A 23,430-nucleotide genomic window follows, 5' to 3' on the forward strand; every position below is an offset into this window, starting at 1 on the left:
TAGTCCATATAACAGTCTTACATATTCAGACTCTCAACATTTATCTCAAACAAGTTGGAATCGATCTCTGTTGCTTTCGAAGTAACATCCATTGTTTGTCTCTAACAGTGTTGCCCTTGATCAAGAAGTGCTGCTCCTACATTTGCTGCAGACAAAGACTGCACTGTGTTTTATTTTCTCTAATGAAGAAGAAACCAGTTAATCTTTGACTGTAATGATTATTTATATGAATACTTCTTGTCAATAACACATTTGAGATCGTTCTTAAATCCCACTAACGATGTTATATGAATGCTATTTTGTAAGTTATCTGTTAAGAGGCAGTATAACACAAAGACAAATCATTTCCATCTTATCTAAATCAATATCACAAAATAATACTGAAGGTAATCCATATCTCAACAGTAAACGATATTTCTCACGTTTTTGCGATTTTTCTCCTTGACAAGTAAAAAATGTAGACTTCACTTTAGTAAATTCATATCATTTACCCAACGTTCCCTGATGCTACAGGTTTCAAACAAACTCAAATTATCCTTAAATTAAAAAAAAGTGACATTTTTCGATCGATATGTTTTTCGCTACTGCTACTTTAGCGCGAGATAAGCTCATTATATGATTAGCTTTTGGCAAGAGCTTCTTATCTTATGTCTATCGATCTTGATTTCGACGATATTGGATAATTCTGACCGAGCGTTTAACGACGAACGATAAGATCGCTTTTAGAAGGAATTGAACGGATTGGTATTGGAATTACCAGAAGGATGGTGCATGTAAAAATGAGACGTTAGCACGTCAACATTTTTTTATAATCCTATTTTAAAAAAAATTACGACATGTCCGACCGTTGTAAATACATTATGTATATCCCGTTGCCGTGTTGAGCGTTTTTCTTCGCGTCTTCTGAGGTATTATTCAGCAAGACAGCATTTAACGAATGCAAAAATTTCCACGATCAAATGAGATAAACAAGACAACATCACGCTCAACCCACAAATGCAAACCAAAGCCTTCTGCGATAACTTAGTTTCGCGATTTTCGGTTCAGAACGAGTTTGCAGAGACAAAACTTTCGCGGATCAAATATCGAATTAAACTACATTTCAATAGAATTCAGACAAGATATTTATTCACGGAAAAAGTTTCATGAATTAATTTAATCGAGAAATTCCCGAAAGCAAATCGCACACGAAAGTTCATGAAATACCGATAACATTTTTATCTGAGCAATTGAACGAATGTTAAGCAAAGCCAAAAAGAAGCCTAAAAAATATCAAACTGATGAGTTACAAGTTGTCTTGGTTAATATGGCACATATATGTTTAAATACGTAATATTCCCAAAGAATTGGGATAACACGTGTAAAACGTACTGTTCGCAAAGAATTGGGATGCTGGGGATTAAACGTGTGAAACGCACTGTTCGCAAAGAATTGGCATGCTGGGGATTACACGTGTAAAACGTACTGTTCGCAAAGAATTGGCATGCTGGGGATTAAACCTGTTCGCAAAGAATTGGCATGCTGGGGATTACACGTGTAAAACGTACTGTTCGCAAAGAATTGGCATGCTGGGGATTAAACGTGTGAAACGCACTGTTCGCAAAGAATTGGCATGCTGGGGATTACACGTGTAAAACGTACTGTTCGCAAAGAATTGGGATGCTGGGGATTACACGTGTAAAACGTACTGTTCGCAAAGAATTGGGATGCTGGGGATTACACGTGTAAAACGCACTGTTCGCAAAGAATTGGCATGCTGGGGATTACACGTGTAAAACGCACTGTTCGCAAAGAATTGGGATGCTGGGGATTACACGTGTAAAACGTACTGTTCGCAAAGAATTGGGATGCTGGGGATTACACGTGTAAAACGTAGTGTTCGCAAAGAATTGGGATGATGGGGATTACACGTGTAAAACGCACTGTTCGCAAAGAATTGGGATGCTGGGGATTACACGTGTTAAACGCACTGTTCGCAAAGAATTGGGATGATGGGGATTACACGTGTAAAACGCACTGTTCGCAAAGAATTGGGATGATGGGGATTACACGTGTAAAACGCACTGTTCGCAAAGAATTGGGATGCTGGGGATTAAACGAGTTAAATGTTAAAAGGATTAGTTTAAGAAACACCAAAGGCGAAGAACCGTAACCAATGATTTAAATCCCCCTGTGTAAAGTATAATGTAATTATATTGCCACATTGATTTCATTGTGATTATGTCCATTTTGAAGGTTCCAAGACGGACAAATGATAGACAATAATAGACATTCTGAAAAAGATACAGTATATTGTTATTCACCATGAGCAATGTGTAATAGGATTTTAATGCGTCTAAAGTTGTGACAGGGTAATATCGACCCGTAAATGATACTCTTAAGTTGTCAAACATAAGGATTAGCGAGCTTTTTGTAGCTTAAGAATCTTCACCTAGGATCGATATCTCTAGGATTTTCTTGTACAGGGATGAACCCTTCTCTCCTTTCATTCTATGTATGTACAAATGTGTCCTTGATCACATCTAGTATAAATATCTAAAACAGAATAAGGATATTTCATCATTGCAAGACTTATTGTTTGTTTCCGTAACACGCATGCGTTGTTTTCGTCATCATAATTATACAATGTTGCTATGGCAACAAATGTTTATATGTTATAAATAACAGGTTGATTTTAACTCGTCTTTCGATTAACACAAATAGCACACAGTTCTATTATCTAAACGTTGGACAGTTTGCATATATATATAAAAGTATTAGTATACATTGATTGTTTAATTGTCTCGTTTTACGTGTAACCGTAACAACATATTATTGGGAAGCATCCAATAAATATCAATCAATCACAAAGCATTCCTTTTATGTTTGTTTGTTAGTTGTTGTTTTTTAATTCTTAAACTGTTCTCATTTTTGTACTGCATTTTTTATGGGTTTTTTTATTTGGCCACTTTCTCTCTACAGCTATATGTAATACGTGTGAACAACTTGTTCACGCGATTTCAATTTTAACAGTTGATTATAATAAACAGAGAATGTCTTGCTTGTGTTTCTTTTTATATCATTCGCAAGTGTGTATTTTCGCAGAAATAATATCAACGAAGAATAAAATTGATATCTAAACATGCTTAGTTTTTTCCTGGCCCTTAGTTTAAAACAATTACCATAATTCCTGAAGATATTCACCATAAGAGCATAAAGATATTCATCATTAGAACAATAATTGGTGTTTAATCTTGTATATATAAGTATAATCAACACAAGAAATAATATAAGATGATTTATTTTGCCTTTGGTGCATGCGCAATCAGTACTTCATTCTATAGAGGATATAGCGCCACGGAATTTTTCGGGATGCAATTAATGATTTTTTATATTTTCAACTTACAGTAGTATTAGAAGCTCAAACTTTTCAATGGTGGTAATGGTGTAAAGTAAGTAACTTTTGTAGCTGAAGAAAAATTCTAAATCGTCTGCTTCTGTTTTTGATAGTGAATAAATACCAATTTTCAGCAGTGGAGCATCTTTAATTACTACATTTTGTCGGCAGTATCTAAAATTCCTTGTCCATCCTCATTCAGGTTTACTCCTCGGGTACAGTTGTGTAGACGCATTAACCGGTTCAGAAATGAACTATCAGAATGACTACATCTGTTCCCAATAAGGTCGGCACCATGGCTGAGAAAGAAAGCTACAATTATCTGAAGCTTGATCACATTATCCGCTTCCCTAGGGACGCATAAACCGCGAGAAAAACGACGTCGCCTCCGGCATATTACAAGTATACGTCATTACGAGCAGAGGTGAGAGAGATCCTTGATGCTCTCCGGCAGACATAGATGGTAGGAATTTGAGCATGATATGTCATCTTATAAGAATATCTCCAAGCGAACTCGATTGATTGTTCACTCTCAGACACAGTGTTTCACACAAGTTAGGTGACAAAGAAATCCACTTCTACCATTAATAAACCTAAGGATGCTACAATATAAAGCCAATGGAAAATAATTGAATGTGTAAGATATTTATTTATCTATTTTGTTTTAGGTGAGTTCTTTAGTTGAATTAATGCTACATGTACTCTTATGCAAGATCGCAAATTTATTATAGTATAAGACCAGCGAAACCAGGCAACCAACTACAGTTATTCATATCCCCATTTATCGACATATTAGCGAGATGAAATTAGCGTGTGTTTTTTAATTATTTAATAAGCAGGCTGTCAATAACTGTTAGCAAATGTTGAGATCAATAGCGTTGATTTTTTTCTAGATTGTGATAAACTAGGATTTTTTTTTCTGACGATGGTAGGAAGAACCATTACGATGTCATTATAAATGTACTGATAAAATGGTCGCTATGAATGTCATGTTTGACATTCTGGGAAAACCGCGCAATCAAGGGAGTCAATCGAAATGATGAGCTGGTTCATTTGATGACAGTCAAATTCGCGGGCATGATACAGGTTTAGCAGAGAAGATATTTTGTACATAGCAGATATAATTGTGATCTGGCTACTGTAAACCACTTTGTTATTTTTCGTGAGCGACTTCGAAGGCAAACTGAAAGATTTCGCGAATAATTGTGGAACCGTATTTCATGTCAAGATTGTTGGTAAGAACACTTGATTATCAATTTATGTCGACAATAAAGATGACACAAAACATTTGTTTGTTTGTTTGATTAATTGACGTCCTATTAACAGCATGGGTCATTGAAGGACGGTCTCTCATGTATGTGGTGGGTAGTGTGTATGAAGTGCGTGTGGCGTGTTTTGGGAGACTGCGGTATATACTATGTCATCTTGTATAGTGGAACTGTTGTCCTTTTTATCGTGCTTTATCACTGAAGAATGCCGCGGAAGACTCCAACCAACACACCCACACAAAGAAGTGTATATTTTATAATAGCACATGATATATAATGTATCCAACAGGTCATATTTAGAATATTCACACACGGTTTCAAACAGAAATTTCTCTTCAAAACCAAAATGAATGACTAAACAACAAAAATTCACAACCATGCAATCACGCATGAAGCAAATTAACCAGAAATTGCGGATGGTTAAGTACCGATCTGCCATTGTGTTTGCTTGAACATAAACATTGGATACCTCAGTTAGTGTTACGTAAAACAAAGGTCAATAGCGTCAGATGGAATAACTATACTAAAATCAATGCGCCACAGCTCGTCTAAAGCTCCATAAAGATTTCTAATGTTTTCCTGTAAATAATTGATGTACCGGTACAGTTTTTAATCATTTGATGCGGATGTCGGCAGGTTGCTGTAGTAGTGCTGATAAAATGAATGCATTTGTGTTGGTTTTTTTTTTAATTCAAATGATTACACAGAATCATAAATAAAGATTTTAGTATCTTTAAGGATTGTCAAATATAAAAGCTGATAATGCAAGTTAAAAGCATTCGTGTTGACATAAAACTTTTTTTTTCAAAATGTTTGTAGATTACCCCTATGTATTGGTCATCGTTTGTAAAGTCGGTGGACATTTTGGTTCTAGGTTACTTATAACTACTTTTTGGTGTTGGTATACGTTGGTATATGATATAGAGCAGTCTTTGCGAACCGGTTTTCATTTCAACACTGAACACACCCATATAAATAGCATTACACGAGGCCAACAACTCAACTCAATAAATACATAGTATATAAATTTCAATAACTTGACAAGATCTTATTAATGGCAAAGATTGTCAGTGCTTTGATTTTCTATTTGTCAATTTACATTTGTTATTCATTAGAACTAGAAGCTGAGGATCCTATTTTCCTAGCTGAAGATCACAAAATATTATCTTTATCAAAAACTGAAGATATGAAGCACACTCTGAATTTATGTATAATCTTCATTTATCTATCATTTATTTACATATTTATTTATTTTCTATTTGTCTATATGACAAAATTACTATTACATCGGGAGCTATGTATCTCTTATTATGTAATGTGTCCGCAAGAGTACTGTTTTGGGCATTGCGGTTTTCCTTTGGTCACAAATCAAAAAAAAAAGTTTAATAAAATTAAATCACGGTTAGTGTCATTCGACCATCCTTGATACTCGGGGGTTACTTTCACTGTCACTATATCCACCACTGGACTATCTCATGTTAAAACTGATTGCAGCTCGCTGGAGGGAAATGACCAGTGATAGGCCTGCAAAAACTACCATTGAACATTACAGAGATAGTGAAAGAGAACGACGCCCAAGCCACACAATACACCGTTTTGTTATCTACACCAAAGAACCAAACTAAGTCATCATCAGTCGGCAGTGATAGTAACCACTAAAATCACAAGGATGAACTCCAGACCTTAGTACAGTGTAATATAGAAATTATTCATACAGAAAATGCCTGTCAAGCGGTAATCGAGACAGTGTGTAATCAACGCTTGCCGAGTGTAGCCGGCGGGGCAGTCACTTGCGTTATAGAACAAGGCATGCTTCATTAATATAAGCCATCGTCGTCGGATCCTCGTAGCCATCACCTGAAACCCCTGACATCTTCTCTGCTGTGCTGGAGACCTCATATCCACAATATAGCTTGTACCTGTTTCTACGCATTAAACAAAATTCAAGAGTCATTCTCCACAACATTCAAATTTCTACGTGTCTAAAGTAACCAACATTCCCTTTGACAAATTGCAAAACTGCCAATTGCAAACAAGAAATTGCAGAAGACCAACGCACCTTTCTACATATCCAAGAAGACTAACATCCCTTTCCACGTAGCAGAAAAACTAACATCCCTTTCTACGTATCACAGAAGAACAACAGCCTTTTCTACGTATCACAGAAGACCAACAGCCCTTTCCACGTAGCAGAAAAACTAACATCCCTTTCTACGTATCACATAAGACTAACATCCCTTTCCACGTAGCACGTAAAAAACTACCAGCCCTTTCTACGTATCACAGAAGACCTAACAGCCCTTTCTACGTATTACAGAAGACCTTTCACTAACATCCCTTTTTCTACGTATTACACGTATCACAGAAAACTAACATCCCTTATCCTATCCTTTCTACGTATCACACAGAAGACCAACAACCCTTTCCACGTATCACAGACGAGTAACAACCCTTTCCACGTATCACAGACGACTAACATCCCTTTATACGCATCACAGAAGACCAACAGTCCTTTCAACATATCACAGAAAACTAACATTCCTTTCTAGGTATCATATAAGACTAACATCACTTTCTTCGTATTACAGAAGACTAGCAGCCCTTTCTATGTACCACAGAATTAAGACTAACAGTCCTTTCCACGTATTACAGAAGACCAACAACCCTTTCCACGTATCACAGAAGACCAACAACCCTTTCCACGTATCACAGAAGACTAGCAGCCCTTTCTATGTATCACAGAAGACCAACATCCCTTTTTACAAGCCACCTCTGTTATCAAAAATTACCCAAATCGTCGGAAATTCTGTATATTTTCCTTTTTACAAGTAACGAAATTCCCCATCTCCATTCGCCCGACATGTCTGTGGTATTCCTTTCATGAATATAATTCCTGATATGTTCTGCCATACAGACTGTCGTCCAAGTGTTACTCTAGTGATATTCCTAACCTGGTATCGGTTACCATCTTCCCGTGTTAATGCCTTTACTAAAGACTTAATGTGGTTGTAATGCGATATTATATTATCTTGTCTGTCAATCAAATCAAACCTTTTGATTACGTCATACAAAGACGATCGAATATTCTCCAAAATATAATTCTATATACTATCATTATTTTCAAGCGGTTGCATGGCATGACACTCTCTTAAATATTATATATTGTTGGGGTCGCATAATTAATAAACGACTTCCTTCTCCCTAGTATTAGGAAAAGAGACAATCTTCTTCCTGATATAAGTAGAAAAGTGGCCCCTTGTATTACTAGTATGAGGAAAATGTGCCTTCCTCTTCCAAGCAATAGAAAAGGGCTACGTATTATTACAAGAGGAAACAAGACTTGTTTGAGAACAGCAAAGCTCGCCTCTGGAGCCTTGTTGATTTAGTCAGGTTCTTTGTAATTTACCAGTGTTATAATGTATAGCAATGTCATCATTATTACATAACTTTTCGGCCCGTTGGGCCTTTTGAAATTCTCAATCCAACATTCCCTCCCTTTAAGTGATTTGCATACCCATCACAACAATTATAACCCAAAACTATTGTAGAAATCCATGTCAATTGTTACGGATATATTTTACATAATATGTTCTGCATCATCATTGTGAACAATATTTTTTTCAAATAAAAAGATACTTGCTCTTTCAAACCACATAAACCAATCCTTTATAAATATCAATATCATGACGAGTTTCACGTTTGCCATTATTTCAGCATTTTTGAATAAGCTTATCCATTTGTCATACCTAACCGTATGCTTATTTTATCATCATCATTATCCATGCATACGAAATGCACAACTCCATTTAAATGTGATATAAATTATTCACAAATCAAAACATTCATTCAAAAATCAATTAATATGCGGTCATTTTAAAATTTTTACGTACATGCAATCGGAAGTCTTAGTAAGATATAACCATCAATGCATTTTATTTATCTCAAATTCATTTTGGTGTAGTCTTGTGTAGTCATTGTGACTTTAATATCATAAATATTCCTGGTACACATGCTGCTAGAGCCTTGTCATAGTAACTAGCTTTGTATTATTTTCATGATGATTGCAAGGTCGTCATAACAAAAGGCGCAATATTATTATATAAATATATAACCGTCATATTGCGTTACAAAGAAGATCAATAGCATAATTCCTATTAGTTTAGTTTCATTGCGTTCATCATTCTATTAATACATGCATTTAGTAAGTTCAGCAAGAACATGTATAGGGCGGGTGTTTTGGGAGTCAGACGTATATCCATGTTGTGTCTCCTTGTGCTAGCGAAAACTCTTATCTACGTTATTGTGCTACCCTATTGAAGTATAAAGTCAAAACAGTCCATCTCGGTCATTTTATAATGGCAATATAATCGACGAGCCAGTCGACCCTCTCTCTATATGAGAAGTTAGAACAAGGATTAAAAAATATTTGATATATCTTACCTTGAGGTACCAGGTATAGGATTGGAATGAACCGCCCTTAGGGGCTGGTGACTCCTTAGGGCGCCGACATTGGCTTGTTGGGGCACATCATCATTCCGTCGGCGACGCCTTTTTAGTGAGGAGAATGTTCTCTTAAGCCTGGCTTTTAACGAGTCATCTTCGTCATCAGTCGATGCTAAATTCTGCATCGATGTTGAAAGCAGTGCCTTTGGTGATGATAAAGACATCTTGCAAGTGGTATAATGTTCCTTTATCTTAAAAACTGTTTAAAATTGTTCAAGCCGAATGGCGCACATGTCTTATTTAAGATGTTGTGTAAACACCTGGCCCAAATCGACTGCCAGCGTTCAACGTATTTACCGCAAAGTGGCTGTGTAGTCTTCAGAATACTCCAAAACATTAACATAGAGAACTAACACAACGGTCAGTGTAATCCATAGCATTGCTGTAAATATCAGGTTGACAGATGAACTGGGGACATCAGAAGGCATGGAATGGCCGTGTTCTTAGAAGTTGCCGAGGCACACATCCGTGTTACCGTAACAAGAGCTCCAGTCGTAATTCGTTACCATTAATAGTATGCTGCTTATGGCAGGCGTTTCTATTGATACTCGTAACAGTAGTCTATATTATCTTCATATTACATCACTATCGATCTCTCTACCGTTTATTATATACACCAATGTATACTATCACGCGGATTTCCTGAATACATCACTGCATGCATACATACACGGATATATTCAGGCTCGCTATGCACACCGTAACATTTGACATTACATGTCTTTTGAATACTAAGAAGCAGATGATAAGATTTGGAAATCAGAGAGAGTGCGGCGTATCCACTTTGTAAATCAATAGTACAATGACTCTATATTTGTTTGTATGATAGATGAGCAAGTTGGGCTGCCAACATTTGATGAACAGCCACAGAGGCGCGGTGTAAACACCTGAGTGTGGTAAGAAGGGAAGGATTCTCAGCATGATTAAAAGGCCATCAATCAATTTCCTGATTTGTCGTTTAAGAAAAAACCAATAGATCAACAACCACAGATACAAGAACGATCATATCAAATATCCTAAAACGATAAATACTGATATTAATTACTCCGTAACATAGGCCAACCAATATCTTCCTTGTGAGCAGCTTGGTACCCTAATCCATTCCTAACCCAGTCATACAAGTGGCATCCTAATCCATACCTACCCAAGTCATACATATGATACCCTAATTCATATACCTACCCCAGTTGAACATGTGGTACCCTAATTCATACCTTCTCCTATCATACACGTGGTACCCTAATCCATACCTACTCCAGTCATACATGTGGTACCCTAATCCATACCCACCTCAGTCATACATGTGGTACTCGAATCCATACCTACCCCAGTCGAAAATGTGGTACCCTAATCCATACCTACCCCAGTCATACATGTGGTACCCTAATCCATACCTACCCCAGTCATACATGTGGTACCCTAATCCATACCTACCCCAGTCATACATGTGGTACCCTAATCCATACCTACCCCAGTCATACATGTGGTACCCTAATCCATACCTACCCCAGTCATACATGTGGTACCCTAATCCATACCTACCCCAGTCATACATGTGGTACCCTAATCCATACCTACCCCTGTCATACACGTGGTACCCTAATCCATACCCACCCCAGTCATACACGTGGTACCCTAATCCATACCCACCCCAGTCATACATGTGGTACCCTAATCCATACCTACCCCAGTCATACATGTGGTACCCTAATCCATACCCACCCCAGTCATACATGTGGTACCCTAATCCATACCTACCCCAGTCATACACGTGGTACCCTAATTCATACCTACCCCAGTCATACATGTGGTACCCTAATCCATACCCACCCCAGTCATACATGTGGTACCCATAATCCATATCCCCACCCCAGTCATACATGTGGTACCCTAATCCATACCTACCCCAGTCATACACGTGGTACCCTAATCCATACCTACCCCAGTCATACACGTGGTACCCTAATCCATACCTACCCCAGTCATACCTGTGGTACCCTAATCCATACCTACCCCAGTCATACACTTGGTACCCTAATCCATACCTACCCCAGTCATACACGTGGTACCCTAATCCATACCTACCCCAGTCATACACGTGGTACCCTAATCCATACCTACCCCAGTCATACACGTGGTACCCTAATCCATACCTACCCCAGTCATACACGTGGTACCCTAATCCATACCTACCCCTGTCATACACGTGGTACCCTAATCCATACCTACCCCAGTCATACACGTGGTACCCTAATCCATACCTACCCCAGTCACACACGTGGTACCCTAATCCATACCTATCCCAGTCACACGTGGTACCCTAATCCATACCTACCCCAGTCATACACTGGTACCCTAATCCATACCTCCCCGTCATACATGGTACCCTAATCCATACCTACCCCAGTCATACACGTGGTACCCTAATCCATACCTACCCCAGTCATACACTGGTACCCTAATCCATACCTACCCCAGTCATAACACGTGGTACCCTAATCCATACCTACCCCAGTCATACACGTGGTACCCTAATCCATACCTACCCAGTCATACACGTGGTCCTAATCCCCTAATCATACCGGTACCCAATCCATACACAGTGGTACCCTAATCCATACCTACCCCAGTCATACACGTGGTACCCTAATCCATACCTACCCCAGTCATACACGTGGTACCCTAATCCATACCTACCCCAGTCATACACGTGGTACCCTAATCCATACCTACCCCAGTCATACACGTGGTACCCTAATCCATACCTACCCCAGTCATACACGTGGTACCCTAATCCATACCTACCCCAGTCATACACGTGGTACCCTAATCCATACCTACCCCAGTCATACATGTGGTACCCTAATCCATACCTACCCCAGTCATACACGTGGTACCCTAATCCATACCTACCCCAGTCATACACGTGGTACCCTAATCCATACCTACCCCAGTCATACACGTGGTACCCTAATCCATACCTACCCCAGTCATACACGTGGTACCCTAATCCATACCTACCCCGTCATACACGTGGTACCCTAATCCATACCTACCCCAGTCATACACTGTGGTACCCTAATCCATACCTACCCCAGTCATACACGTGGTACCCTAATCCATACCTACCCCAGTCATACACGTGGTACCCTAATCCATACCTACCCCAGTCATACACGTGGTACCCTAATCCATACCTACCCCAGTCATACACGTGGTACCCTAATCCATACCTACCCCAGTCATACACGTGGTACCCTAATCCATACTACCCTAGTCATACACTGTGGTACCCTAATCCATACCTACCCCTGTCATACACGTGGTACCCTAATCCATACCTACCCCTAGTCATACACGTGGTACCCTAATCCATACCTACCCCTGTCATACACATGGTACCCTAATCCATACCTACCCCAGTCATACACGTGGTACCCTAATCCATACCTACCCCCAGTCATACACGTGGTACCCTAATCCATACCTACCCCCAGTCATACACGTGGTACCCCTAATCCATACCTACCCCAGTCATACACGTGGTACCCTAATCCATACCTACCCCAGTCATACACGTGGTACCCTAATCCATACCTACCCCAGTTATACCTGTGGTACCCTAATCCATACCTACCCCAGTCATACACGTGGTACCCTAATCCATACCTACCCCAGTCATACACGTGGTACCCTAATCCATACCTACCCCAGTCATACACTGTGGTACCCTAATCCATACCTACCCCAGTCATACACTGTGGTACCCTAATCCATACCTACCCCAGTCATACACGTGGTACCCTAATCCATACCTACCCCAGTCATACACGTGGTACCCTAATCCATACCTACCCCTAGTCATACACGTGGTACCCTAATCCATACCTACCCCAGTCATACACGTGGTACCCTAATCCATACCTACCCCAGTCATACACGTGGTACCCTAATCCATACCTATCCCCAGTCATCAACACGTGGTACCCTAATCCATACCTACCCCCAGTCATACACTTGGTACCCTAATCCATACCTACCCCAGTCATACACGTGGTACCCTAATCCATACCTACCCCAGTCATACACGTGGTACCCTAATCCATACCTACCCCAGTCATACACGTGGTACCCTAATCCATACCTACCCAAGTCATACACGTGGTACCCTAATCCATACCTACCCCAGTCATACACGTGGTACCCTAATCCATACCTACCCCAGTCATACACGTGGTACCCTAATCCATACCTACCCCTGTCATACACGTGGTACCCTAATCCATACCTACCCCAGTCATACACATGGTACCCTAATCCATACCTACCCCAGTCATACACGTGGTACCCTAATCCATACCTACCCCAGTCATACACGTGGTACCCTAATCCATACCTACCCCAGTCATACACTGTGGTACCCTAATCCATACCTACCCCAGTCATACACATGTGGTACCCTAATCCATACCTACCCCAGTCATACACGTGGTACCCTAATCCATACCTACCCCAGTCATACAGTGGTACCCTAATCCATACCTACCCCAGTCATACACGTGGTACCCTAATCCATACCTACCCCAGTCATACATGTGGTACCCTAATCCATACCTACCCCAGTCATACACGTGGTACCCTAATCCATACCTACCCCAGTCATACACGTGGTACCCTAATCCATACCTACCCAGTCATACACGTGGTACCCTAATCCATACCTACCCCAGTCATACACGTGGTACCCTAATCCATCCTCCCAGTCATACATGTGGTACCCTAATCCATACCTCCCCAGTCATACAGTGGTACCCTAATCCATACCTCCCCAGTCATACATGTGGTACCCTAATCCATACCTACCTCAGTCATACACGTGGTACCCTAATCCATACCTACCCCAGTCATACCGTGGTACCCTAATATATACCTACCCCAGTCATACACGTGGTACCCTAATCCATACCTACCCCAGTCATACACGTGGTACCCTAATCCATACCTACCCCAGTCATACACGTGGTACCCTAATCCATACCTACCCCAGTCATACACGTGGTACCCTAATCCATACCTACCCCAGTCATACATGTGGTACCCTAATCCATACCTACCCCAGTCATACACGTGGTACCCTAATCCATACCTACCCCAGTCATACACGTGGTACCCTAATCCATACCTACCCCAGTCATACACGTGGTACCCTAATCCATACCTACCCCAGTCATACACGTGGTACCCTAATCCATACCTACCCCAGTCATACACGTGGTACCCTAATCCATACCTACCCCAGTCATACATGTGGTACCCTAATCCATACCTACCCCAGTCATACATGTGGTACCCTAATCCATACCTACCCCAGTCATACACGTGGTACCCTAATCCATACCTACCCCAGTCATACACGTGGTACCCTAATCCATACCTACCCAGTCATACACGTGGTACCCTAATCCATACCTACCCCAGTCATACACGTGGTACCCTAATCCATACCTACCCCAGTCATACACGTGGTACCCTAATCCATACCTACCCCAGTCATACACGTGGTACCCTAATCCATACCTACCCCTGTCATACACGTGGTACCCTAATCCATACCTACCCCAGTCATACACATGGTACCCTAATCCATACCTACCCCAGTCATACACGTGGTACCCTAATCCATACCTACCCCAGTCATACACGTGGTACCCTAATCCATACCTACCCAGTCATACTGTGGTACCCTAATCCATACCTACCCCAGTCATACACGTGGTACCCTAATCCATACCTACCCCAGTCATACACTGGTACCCTAATCCATACCTACCCCAGTCATACACGTGGTACCCTAATCCATACCTACCCCAGTCATACACGTGGTACCCTAATCCATACCTACCCCAGTCATACACGTGGTACCCTAATCCATACCTACCCCAGTCATACACGTGGTACCCTAATCCATACCTACCCTAGTCATACACACTGGTACCCTAATCCATACCTACCCCAGTATACTGTGGTACCCTAATCCATACCTACCCCTGTCATACACATGGTACCCTAATCCATACCTACCCCAGTCATACACGTGGTACCCTAATCCATACCTACCCCAGTCATACACGTGGTACCCTAATCCATACCTACCCCAGTCATACACGTGGTACCCTAATCCATACCTACCCCAGTCAAACACGTGGTACCCTAATCCATACCTACCCCAGTCATACACGTGGTACCCTAATCCATACCTTCCCCAGTCATACACGTGGTACCCTAATCCATACCTACCCCAGTCATACACGTGGTACCCTAATCCATACCTACCCAGTCATACTGTGGTACCCTAATCCATACCTACCCCAGTCATACACGTGGTACCCTAATCCATACTTACCCCAGTCATACACGTGGTACCCTAATCCATACCTACCCCGTCATACACGCGGTACCCTAATCCATAACTACCCCAGTCATACACGTGGTACCCTAATCCATACCTACCCCAGTCATACACGTGGTACCCTAATCCATACCTACCCCTGTCATACACGCGGTACCCTAATCCATACCTACCCCAGTCATACACGGGTACCCTAATCCATACCCCCAGTCATCATACACGTGGTACCCTAATCCATACCTACCCCTGTCATACACTGGTACCCTAATCCATACCTACCCCTGTCATACACATGGTACCCTAATCCATACCTACCCCTGTCATACTTGTGGTACCCTAATCCATACCTACCCCAGTCATACACGTGGTACCCTAATCCATACCTACCCCAGTCATACACGTGGTACCCTAATCCATACCTACCCCAGTCATACACGTGGTACCCTAATCCATACCTACCCCAGTCATACACGTGGTACCCTAATCCATACCTACCCCAGTCATACACGTGGTACCCTAATCCATACCTACCTCAGTCATACCTGTGGAACCCTAATCCATACCTACTCCAGTCATACACGTGGTACCCTAATCCATACCTACCCCAGTCATACACGTGGTACCCTAATCCATACCTACCCCAGTCATACACGTGGTACCCTAATCCATACCTACCCCCAGTCATACACGTGGTACCCTAATCCATACCTACCCCAGTCATACACGTGGTACCCTAATCCATACCTACCCCAGTCATACACGTGGTACCCTAATCCATACCTACCTACCCCTGTCATACACGTGGTACCCTAATCCATACCTACCCCAGTCATACACGTGGTACCCTAATCCATACCTACCCCAGTCATACACGTGGTAACCCTAATCCATACCTACCCCAGTCATACACGTGGTACCCTAATCCATACCTACCCCAGTCATACACGTGGTACCCTAATCCATACCTACCCCAGTCATACACGTGGTACCCTAATCCATACCTACCCCAGTCATACACGTGGTACCCTAATCCATACCTACCCCAGTCATACACGTGGTACCCTAATCCATACCTACCCCAGTCATATACGTGGTACCCTAATCCATACCTACCCCAGTCATACACGTGGTACCCAATCCATATCCTACCTCTATCATACACGTGGTACCCTAATCCATACCTACCCCTGTCATACACATGGTACCCTAATCCATACCTACCCCTAGTTATACACGTGGTACCCTAATCCATACCTACCCCAGTCATACACGTGGTGCCCTAATCCTACTACCCCAGTCATACACAGGGTACCCTAATCCATACCTACCCCAGCCATACTTGTGGTACCCTAATCCATACCTACCCCAGTCATACACGTGGTACCCTAATCCATACCTACCCAGTCATACACGTGGTACCCTAATCCATACCTACCCCTGTCATACACGGGTACCCTAATCCATAACTACCCCAGTCATACACGTGGTACCCTAATCCATACCTACCCCAGTCATACACGTGGTACCCTAATCCATACCTACCCCAGTCATACACGTGGTACCCTTATCCATTCCTACCCCAGTCATACACGTGGTGCCTTAATCCATACCTACCCCAGTCATACACGTGGTACCCTAATCCATACCTACCTCAGTCATACACGTGGTTCTCTAATCCGTACATACATGTGGTACCCTAATCCTTACCTTCCCCAGTCATACATGTGGTACCCTAATCCATACCTTCCCCAGTCATACATGTGGTACCCTAATCCATACCTACCCCAGTCATACATGTGGTACCCTAATCCATACCTACCTCAGTCATACACGTGGTTCTCTAATCCGTATATACATGTGGTACCCTAATCCTTACCTTCCCCAGTCATACATGTGGTACCCTAATCCATACCTTCCCCAGTCATACATGTGGTACCCTAATCCATACCTACCTCAGTCATATGTATACACGTGGTTCCCTAATCCATACCTATTCCAGTAATACATGTGGCATCCTCGATACTCCCGGTGTACCTTCACTGACGTTATATTCACCCCTGCACAATCCTATAGTTAAACTGGAGGCAACAGAAGACACATGTAATTTGTCCTTTGATGTACATCGAAGGATTATTGTGGTTGTCTTTGTGCTTTGAAGTTGGACATTGCTTTCCCTGTAAGGTAACCTGTAAAGGAAGTTTCTGCAGGTTTACGACTGGTCAGGTTTTTCCCTCCTGAATTGCCAACAGTTTCGCTATGAGATAGTCCATGGATGGATATTACGTCAGTGAAAGTAACCCCTGAAGTATTGAGGATACACAAGTGGTACCCTAATCCATACCTACTCCATTCATGGTACATGTACTATTCAAACCTACTTCAATGATCTAGATAGTACTCTTTCATTCCAATCCATCCTTGTGTTTCTGCCTACGGAAATAGTTATTATTCATACAAATCATCAAATGTACCTCTAAAGATCAAGGGCCTACCATACAAACGTCCCACTATGTGTTTCTCCTCATAACCATACTTTCTTCGTCCAGGAATCCATACGCCTAATCACAGCGTGATTTCACCTATCGGTCAGCAGGTGGTTGTCGATGTTCGCATTGGTTACAGTGGAATGGTTCCCCAAACATCTCAACAACTGTAGTCATACGATAGTCCTTCCGTTTTCCAGACAAAAATTATCGCAGTTATTGATTCGTAAAATGCATCGACCAGCACGTGCTCTGGGTCCACAATGGCCATGCATGTCTCTCCAATGGCAGTGAGGGTCTTATCGCAATTTGTGTCAATAAGATGGAAATGTTGAGACACCGTTATTCCTGTAGCCTTCTTAAATAGCCATGCACGCCTTATCAAAAATCAATCGAGTAGGAAATCGAACACTAAATCACACAGGCAATACAGAAACTACAACGAGATAATTGCTTGAACTGTTATTTGTCGTTATCGCACGCATATCAAAGAATTGAATATGATTGTCATATATTCTATTCCATGACATTTCCTTGTTGATCATACATATTACATAACACAATTTTGAATTTAATACAAATGCAGAAGACACAGGACATGTGGATCAGATGAGAAACCATCGACACAGCTGAAGATAGTTACTACATGTTTTCTTCAATTTCAAGTCAGTGAATCGACAACCCAACCCACGTCTATGAAGCTTAGTCATGAGCTAATGATAAACATGTAACAATACCATAAATCTGATAATATTAATTACCATAAATCTGAAGATAGATTGATGTAAGTTGTAATTGTTTGAATTGTTGTGGAGGATGATAAACATGTAACAATACCATAAATCTGAAGATAGATTGATGTAAGTTGTAATTGTTTGAATTGTTGTGGAGGATGATAAACATGTAACAATGATAAAAAATCGACATATCTGGAGACAGCATCACGTGTAAGTGAAGCATTCCATTTGCAGTTTCGATTTTGTCAGAATTTCTGGCAGTACTAGTGAGTCTGGTAAATACACTACTGGTGAGAGGCGGACGTAAAACACATAAAGTCAGAGAGTCTTTGCCGCTTAACTAATCGATACCAAGTTACTGTGCATGTTGTCAGTCACGTATCTCGTAATAGTTCCTGTACAACCAACAGCCAGACAGTTTATATCAAATCGAATTTGGTTAGTTAGTACGCAGATAGGTGGCCAAGCGATACGTTCATCCGTAGACATTTTAAGTACTACAGACAAAATGTAGTTACACCGAAATTAGAATATACGAGCCCATTACACGTTTTGCGTAATATACGTGGTTGAAGACAGTCGGATCCCCAGATGAAAAAGCTTCGAACCACGGCCATTATCACGCCACACGAAATAATGATATATTTCTATAGGATAAAGTTGTATTAGGCGAGAAGAGTCTCTTAATAGGTCTGGATGATAGAGTTATCGTTCTTTGTTCCTCACGTCATCAACAAGAGGATAACACTATATGTTCAGAAATCGGCAACAAAAATTAGTTCTATGATTATTTAACAGAAATTAACCCTGATAACCTACATGAGTCATTTGATAAAGTAAATATTACATTATGGTAAATTTTGTATTATTTCAAATGACGTTCATTGGGATAACTTCATCACGCTGTTTGATAGTTTAATTCGAGAAAATACTCGGTCTCAAAGAAACTTGCAAGGTCACTAAAAACTGTGTAACTAATATTCTCTGGCAGCTGCCATGTGTTGAGGAATTCCCAACACAGAAGTAGATATATAAATGACTACTGCAGGCTTTTATAACACAATTAGATGTCAAACACATGCGACAATTCAATGGAAAGGCAACTGTACATCACAATACAAATCCAAGTTCAGGTAATGGCAACGTACTACCATAGTTACATGGCAATAAATCGCTCCTTAAGATAAAGAATCCTATTTGCACAGTTACTTTTATTGACAAGCAACATGATGTGTGAAAACAATACAAATCACTGACATACCAATAAATATTCTAACATTTGGGTTGGATTATCGAAATACCTCTTAGAATAAGTTTGTATGATTATTTCCCAAAGGTATGAAAACAATACAATTCACCAATAGAAAGAATGGAAAGTACGGCGATTGTTTGGAAACTTTCCACCAACATACCAATATATGTTGTAATTTATCTTTATTTATTTACTATATCTAAATGCCTCTGAGAATCGTTGTGTATGATTACTTCCATTTTGTTTTATTTAAAGGAGCAACACCATTCTAGATCGGTACCACGGTCTGTGCTCGGGAGATAGAACGAATATACGTACCCGGCCTACTATACCTTTCAGCCGGGTACGAATTGGTCCCTATGTGTCGTAGTGGAGCACTGCCTCTGAAAATCACTCGGGCATAGTTATCTATACTTTTTTGTAGGTTTCCAATTATTTTATGCCTATACATGCATTTACATATTATTTTTGTCCAAAACAAACATAACTACCATTCTTAATATCTACCGTACCGCTCACAAGACGTCAAATTCACAATTTGTGGACATGCCGTATAAATTCCCTTCAGAAAGACCTTAATATGTATTATGTAAAAAAAATGCCTCGATGAGAATTTGATGTTTTATGTGGTTCAGTTTTATTGCCTAGTAGGTAAGCGATATCAAACAAGTACGACAAACAAAACTGCAAACAAACGTTTTATAATGGTTTGCATAATCATTACTTTGCTCCATTAGCAGTAATAGGCACCAATTGTAGCTCTAAAGACGACACCATTTTCTGTCAAAAAGTCTTTTGAGCTACAATATTGCAGCTACTCGGGAGATAACGATGACTCATTTACGCTTGGCATACCATTTTAAGTAACATCTTTTTCTCATTGGGTTCTGACAAAAACGTTGTCAGCACCCACGAACGTGTTGGTTTTTGTCAAGTATTCTACAATTCTATACATTTTCTGAGTAAAAACTTTCTTTTGCGGCGAATAAATTTTTGCAATTTCAAACTTAGATAATATTTGCGGAGATCAAGTTTCGCGGATTTGAAATTGAATGGAAATACCTTTCAAAATAAGTTTGGTAGATCTCAGTTCGCGGAGATAAACTTTCACGAACTTACCTTGATCGCGAAATTCACGAAAATAAATAACACACACAAAAGAGAGATGGTTTAAAGTAAACGTTTCGAGCGATTCTTTTGGATAAAACACGACTGATTGATAATGTAGACTTAAATGTTTCCTCGTAGAAAATGCTCCCATGGTTTATTGCGCTGCCTCATCCAAACATTATGGGACCGCAATGAACTCTGGGAAAGATTGACACAATTCTTGGGACCAAATGTGACGTCATATCCGCTCAACTTAATGAACCGCAGACGTCTTCTATGCGCATCTCGTGCTTGTTTGATGAATTTCTAGTCGGTAACTGGTATTGATCGAGTCGTAGTACAGTATATACTACAGTAGTAGGAGACATGATAGTCTACATGTAGGCTGCGTTAATACCACACGTGTTAATTACAATTTGTTGATTACCACCGAGTTCCTAATTATAGGTCAATACTTTTATTAACGCCACATCACGCACGTGGCATTTCCCTCCATTAGCGCCACCTACATTCATGTTTCTCTTTGTCAGTGTATTGTCATACTTATTTACTTATGTATAGGACTGGGAATGTAGCGATAAGTTATTTGCACGACGCTCTATATCAATAATCACAGCTGTGTGATCTGGGTTTATCTTTATATGTATTGATAATGACTTAAAACAACAATTCACATGGATACAAAGACATCTAGCTGCTCATCAGGGTTATTGCCAATTCAACTACACTCGAATGAATAGTTTGACATCATCTATAATCTGTTAGCGAGAAAAGCCAGCTCGAGATCGGGAATCATGCAGGAACTGAACACAAATAAAAGGTGTGATGTTGCAAGGGAGGTAACTCGCATACAATTACAATATTCTTAAATGTTTGGGAGTTTTCTCCCTTGATTCACTCGCATTTCCATGAATTTATCTTAGACGTTTCGAAGATGGCATTCAATTTTTTTCTCCTGTATGTTGTCAACTACATGCCCCTGTATTGATAAACTTTCTTTTGATATGTAATGACTGTGAAAATATATGTACGTATACATACATTTCAAACAAATATTTTTCTCCTGCGTGACTCAAATAGTCTTTTTAATTCATATAATAATTCTATATTAATTGTGATAAATTAATGTAATGTTGGTGAGTGTAAATTTAATATGTGTAATTTGTTAACCGTTGTTTATGGTGACAATAAATGATTGTTGGTAGCTGTGAATTTGTAGTTGTTAGTTAGTGAGGTTGGTTAACGACTAGTGGTTGTGAAACATGTAGCAGTTGGCGGTTGCAAGCTGTGGTCGGTGGTCGTAATTCATAGTACATGACGGTAATGGGTGGTTGAATGCTGAAAGTAGCAGCTGTTGGATTTAATTCAGTAGCGATTGCTATGGAAAGTGGATGATTAGTGTGAAAAATGGTTGGTGGCCGTACGAAATTGTTGATGATTTTAGGTTATGGAAGGTTCGTTAAGTAGTGGTTAGTGTCGCAACAAGTGGTTAGTGGTCGAGATAAGAAGTCGATGACCACGAGGAATGGTTGGAGGCTGCGATAAGTGGTTGGTGTCTTTAAAAACTGGGTTGGTTGGTAGTCGTGAGAAGCAGTAAGTAGGCCCGTTAAAAATGCACCGCCGACAGAGCATAAATGAGGCTCATCAATTGAATAATAATTGGGGTTAAATTGTGTATATATATGTCTAATTACCACAAAAAAAAATATATAAAATAATTTATTGAACTTTAGTTGCATTCGCAATCAGCACTTCATTCCGTATCGGATATACATGTTGTACCATGGATTTTTTTCGAGACGCAATTAGTTATTTTTAATCTTTTTAATTTAAAATAAAATTATAAGTAAAACTTTTCAATCGCAGTATTAGCAAAAAGTACGTAACTTTTGCAACTGAAGAAAAATAACAATTCGTCTTCTCATGTTTTTGATAGAGAAAATACCATTTCCAAGCGGTGAAGCATCTTCAAGTGGTTGGTAAATGCGGAAATTGTAAAGTGGTAATCAGAAATACTCATCGGTCTAAGTAGTTAGAGAATGTCAAAAGTGGTTGGCGGCCATATGAAATGGTTGGTCGTGATGAAAAGTGACAGAGGCTACAAAAAGTAGTTCGTAGTATTGAGAAGTTGTTACTGGTCACAAGAGGTGGATGATGGTCATGCAAAGTGGTTGGTCGAAAAAAGCATTGATGTTGGCTGTGAGAAGTACTTGGTGATTGTTAAGTTGTGATTGGTGAGGGTGAAAAGTGGTACATTTAGAGGCTACGAAATGTTGTTGGTGGAAGTAGTGA

The 23,430-nt window shown here is 40.4% G+C and overlaps 1 protein-coding gene across 5 annotated transcripts in view; it reads right to left on the reverse strand.

Annotated features, from left to right (window-relative positions):
* The window catches only part of LOC138321895 (GTPase-activating Rap/Ran-GAP domain-like protein 3), a 128,336-nt gene that overhangs the window by 53,498 nt on the left and 51,408 nt on the right, over nt 1-23,430 (reverse strand). Inside the window, exon 1 of one of the 5 annotated variants that reach the window (XM_069265907.1) lies at nt 9,085-9,798. The exons of 3 other annotated variants lie outside the window; for them this stretch is intronic. In XM_069265907.1, coding sequence (XP_069122008.1) covers nt 9,085-9,311 — 227 coding nt within the window. In that variant the 5' untranslated portion in view covers nt 9,312-9,798. Of the gene's footprint in view, nt 1-9,084; nt 9,799-23,430 lie in introns of those variants that run through there. One more of the 5 variants, XM_069265906.1, reaches the window with a different exon arrangement.

Source organism: Argopecten irradians, chromosome 4 (assembly GCF_041381155.1).
Source record: "Argopecten irradians isolate NY chromosome 4, Ai_NY, whole genome shotgun sequence".
Classification (NCBI taxonomy): domain Eukaryota; kingdom Metazoa; phylum Mollusca; class Bivalvia; order Pectinida; family Pectinidae; genus Argopecten; species Argopecten irradians.